This window comes from Coffea arabica, chromosome 2c (genome assembly GCF_036785885.1).
Source record: "Coffea arabica cultivar ET-39 chromosome 2c, Coffea Arabica ET-39 HiFi, whole genome shotgun sequence".
Classification (NCBI taxonomy): domain Eukaryota; kingdom Viridiplantae; phylum Streptophyta; class Magnoliopsida; order Gentianales; family Rubiaceae; genus Coffea; species Coffea arabica.
In genome coordinates, this window is record NC_092312.1 from 65,779,185 (window position 1) to 65,783,907 (window position 4,723).

The 4,723-nt window shown below is 41.9% G+C and overlaps 1 protein-coding gene across 1 annotated transcript; it reads left to right on the top strand.

Annotated features, from left to right (window-relative positions):
• The first annotated feature begins 1,594 nt into the window (after nt 1-1,594).
• On the top strand, nt 1,595-4,461 carry LOC140035744 (uncharacterized). The gene is made up of 4 exons (XM_072077105.1): nt 1,595-2,485; nt 2,669-3,163; nt 3,226-3,334; nt 4,007-4,461. Exons 1-4 carry the CDS (start codon nt 1,595-1,597, stop codon nt 4,459-4,461), a joined length of 1,950 nt encoding a protein of 649 aa, XP_071933206.1.
• The last annotated feature ends 262 nt before the right edge of the window (nt 4,462-4,723 follow it).

A 4,723-nucleotide genomic window follows, 5' to 3' on the forward strand; every position in this document is an offset into this window, starting at 1 on the left:
TGCCAAGACCTGATTTGCTACACTTTGTTCCTTGAATTTGATCCGCAAAAACAGAAATTTAAGGCAAAGGAAGGGTTTAAAAATTCTGACCAACTTCTTCTTGAAAATCTTGAGCACCTTGAGCCTTGATCACTTGTATCACCCGCTGAGACTTGTGAGGATCTTGACCATCTTGATTCTTGAAGATTTGCACCTCTCTTCGTACAAAAAGGTTCTTGTACGCTCTTGCATCCATACAGGGTTTTCTTGTTTTAGGAAAAAATTTCTTGGGGGTTTCTTGGGCAAGTCGCTTGGGGAATTCTTGTGTAACATCACTTGCATTATCTTGTGACGCCATTGCCTAGGACCAAGAGTCAAATCTGTCCTTGTGTGGTGCGAAGGGGAGGGGCCGAATTGCTTGCTCTTTGAGAGGAGTATAGCCGAGTTTATGGAGGGGTTTTAGCCGCAAGATTCTGGAATTTTCAGAGGATAGTTTCGGTTAGAATAGGAAACTACCAAAATCTGTTTGGCACTTGGTTAGCAGCCGACTTTAGGAAGGTTAAAGAGAAAGGAAATCTGGGAAATTTTTAGGAAGTTCTAGCCGACTTTGAGAGGGATTTAAGAAAAGGAAATTCTGGAAAATTTTTGGGATTAGGAAGCTACCAAATCTGGAGAAAATTTTAAGGAAGTCCTAGCCGACTTTAGGAAGATTTCCAAAGAGGTTCTACACCTAACTTGGTTCCAAAAAAATCAATTAGGCAATTAAGTAAACACTTGGGAAACTCCATCTTTGTACTTGGACATTTTTTTTGTACATCAATCCTTCCTCGTTCCATTCCTTGTCGAATTCATTACTTGAGCTTTCCGTTTCTACTCTTGCTTCTTGTTTCTTTGGTACAATTGGATGCTGTTTGATCAAAGTTTGATTGAATTTCTTTGAGAAAATTTCTGATTTCTTCAAAGGAAACAATCAAGTAGGCTTGAGGAGTGATTTGGTGAGAGCATTAGAGTGACATAAACACTTGAGTGAAAACACGAGAGGAGTGAAACACTTAAGGGAGCAAGTGAGACATTTTCTACTGACAATTTGTCAAGTTTTGCAGGTTTTACCATGTCTCAGGAAAATGAACTTACCATTGCTCAGTTATCACTTAAAATGGATGCTATGTGGAAGGAAATGCAGAGGAGATTTGACCAAAGGTTGGAAACGATCCATGAGCAGATTGATCAACTAAGTTCATCTAGGGTTTCTTCTAGGAAATCTAGGGAAAAATCCACCCTGGAGGAATCTAGTGACTCAAATGCCGATTCAGAACATGAGGCATACAAGCAAGGACGACCGAAATGAAACACAAGAGCAATCGGTGATGCAATCAAAGGGATTAAGATGAACATTCCTCCATTCTAAGGCAAATCCAATCCGGATACATACCTTGAATGGGAAAGTCGGGTGGAGCTAGTATTCGATTGTAATGACTACACCGACGCACAAAAATTGAGACTTGCCGTAGTAGAATTCACCGACTATGCCCTAGTTTGGTGGGAACAAGTGGCTACCAGCAGGAGAAGGTGTGGTGAACCACCTATAACCACTTGGACTGAGCTCAAGAGACTGATGAAGAAGCGATTTGTACCAAGTCACTACCATAGAGACTTGTACCAAAAACTTCAGACCTTGACACAAGGTCCACGCTCAGTTGAGGACTACTACAAGGACATGAAAATTTTCATGTTGAGAGCTGATATTCAAGAAGATCGAGAGGCTACAATGGCAAGATTTCTCAGTGGTCTAAGGGTTGAAATAGCCGATCAACTTGAGCTTCAATACTATGTGGAGATAGACGATATGGTGGACAAGGCTATCAAGATTGAACAAAGGCTCAAGCGGAGGGGTACCACCAGAAATTATAACTCTAATCCACAACCCTTTACTCGACCATTCCAGCCCAGGAGGGAGGAGAGAGGTCCGAACACTTGGAATCCTCCAAAGCCGAAGCAAGATCACGGGTCAAGCTCGCGGCCACCTTTTACCAAAACCGATTCCAAGGTTGTTTCCAAGCCAACAATTGAAACTTCAAAGCCTAGGAATCGTGACACCAAATGTTGGAGGTGTCAAGGAGTTGGGCATATTGCAAACCAATGTCCAAACCCAAGGACCATGCGTGTCCTACCAAATGGAGACATTGTCACTGATGATGAAGAGGAGGATTACAAAGACATGCCTCCCTTGGTTGAAGAGGAAGATGAGATAGAGGAAGTTTCAACTCAAGACAAAGTTGGATTGGTAGCAAGGAGAGCACTAGCTACTCAAGCTAGTAAAGATGAGTTTCAACGTGACAACATCTTTTACACGAGGTGCCATGTGACCAACAAGGTATGCAGTTTGGTAATTGACCCCGGAAGTTGCACTAATGTTGCTAGTGCATTGATGGTGGAGAAACTAAACTTGCCAACTAGTAAGCACCCCCGTCCCTACAAGCTTCAATGGTTAAACAACAGTGGAGAGGTACGTGTTCTTAAGCAAGTTTTGGTTACTTTTCGCATTGGTAGGTATGAAGATGATGTTATGTGTGATGTAGTACCAATGCAAGCTGCACATATACTCTTAGGGCGTCCTTGGCAATTTGACAAAAGAGTCACTTTTGATGGTTTCTTGAACAAATACTCTTTTATGCATAATTGTAAAAAGATTACACTTGCACCTCTTACACCTCAACAAGTACATGAGGATCAAGTTAGTCTACAAAAAGAGTATGACTTGCATGCTACCACCAAGAAGGACAACGCCAAAGCTAAGAAATTAGTGTTGACCGACCCTTCTTCAAGCAAGTTGGATCACTCTCATTCGGTCTTCCAGCCCACACAGGAGAGAAAACCCAGCATGCTTGCCAAGGTGAAAGATATGAGAAAGGCCTTGCATTCTAATCAGATTTTATTTATTTTATTTGGCAAGGAATCCTTACTCACTAATGCTCTTGATGCTTCTTTGCCTAGTGTTATTACTAACCTCTTACAGGAGTATCAACACGTCTTTCCTGAGGATATACCTAATGGTTTGCCTCCATTAAGGGGAATTGAACATCAAATTGATTTCATTCCTGGCTCTTCCCTTCCAAACAAGGCACCATATAGGACCAATCCTGAGGAAACCAAGGAGCAAAACGACAAGTGGAGGAGTTGCTTGGTAAGGGTTGGATTCAAGAGAGTCTAAACCCTTGTGCTGTACCAGTTCTACTTGTTTCAAAGAAAGATGGAGGATGGAGAATGTGCACTGATTGTAGGGCAATTAATGCCATCACGGTAAAGTACCGCCATCCCATACCTCGTTTGAATGACATGCTTGATGAATTACATGGTGCTATCATTTTTACTAAAATTGATTTGAAAAGTGGTTACCATCAAATTCGCATGAAAGAAGGAGATGAATGGAAAACTGCATTTAAAACAAAACATGGACTTTTTGATTAGTTGGTCATGCCTTTTGGGCTAACCAATGCACCAAGTACTTTTATGAGACTCATGAATCATGTTTTACGCTCTTTCATTGGTAAATTTGTGGTCGTTTACTTTGATGACATTTTGATCTATAGTAAGACTCTAGATGAGCATGTTGTGCATTTACAAATGGTCCTCGATGCACTTCGCAAGGCAAGCCTCTACGCTAACCTTAAGAAGTGTACCTTTTGCACAAATCAATTGGTTTTCCTAGGATATGTTGTTAGTGAGCAGGGAATTCATGTTGATCAAGAAAAGGTGAAGGCTATTAGCGAATGGCCAACCCCTACCAATGTAAGTGAGGTGAGAAGTTTCCATGGCTTGGCCAGCTTCTATAGGCGGTTTGTCAAGGATTTTAGCACCATTGCTGCCCCACTTACGTCAATTGTCAAAAAAGATGTGCAATTTCATTGGGGAGAGGAACAAGCTAAGTCTTTCCAATTACTTAAACACAAGCTCACACATGCACCTGTTCTTAGTTTACCTAATTTTGACAAAACTTTTGAAGTAGAGTGTGATGCTTCTGGTATAGGTATTGGAGCTGTTTTACTCCAAGAGGGTCACCCAGTTGCCTACTTTAGCGAGAAGTTGAATGGAGCTGCTCTAAACTACTCAACCTATGATAAGGAACTAATGGCCTTAGTGCGAGCTCTACAAACATGGCAACATTACCTTCGCCCTCGTGAGTTTGTCTTGCACACAGATCATGAGTCGCTCAAGCATATCAAGTCCCAAGACAAGTTGAGCAAGCGACATGCACGATGGATTACCTTCATTGACAGTTTTACTTTTGTGATCAAATACAAGACAGGTAAGACGAATGTGGTGGCTGATGCACTCTCACGAAGGTATGCACTTATCACTACTTTAGATGCTAAGTTGCTTGGTTTTGAATTCCTTAAAGATCTTTATGCAACTGACTCAGATTTTGGTGAGATTTTTGTCTCCTTGCCACGACACTCTCGTGAGCACTATTTCATCTCTTAGGGGTTCTTATACTACAAGGACAAGCTTTGCATTCCCAAGAGCTCCATGCGCACCCTCCTAGTGAGCGAAGCTCATGGAGGAGGACTAATGGGACACTTTGGCATTGCCAAGACCTTAATGATTCTCTAAGAGCATTTCTTCTGGCCACGCATGAGGAGTGACGTAGAACGGCACATTGAAAGGTGTGTGACTTGTCACCAAGCCAAATCAAAGGTACACCCTTATGGTCTCTATACACCTTTGCCAATTCCACATGAACCAT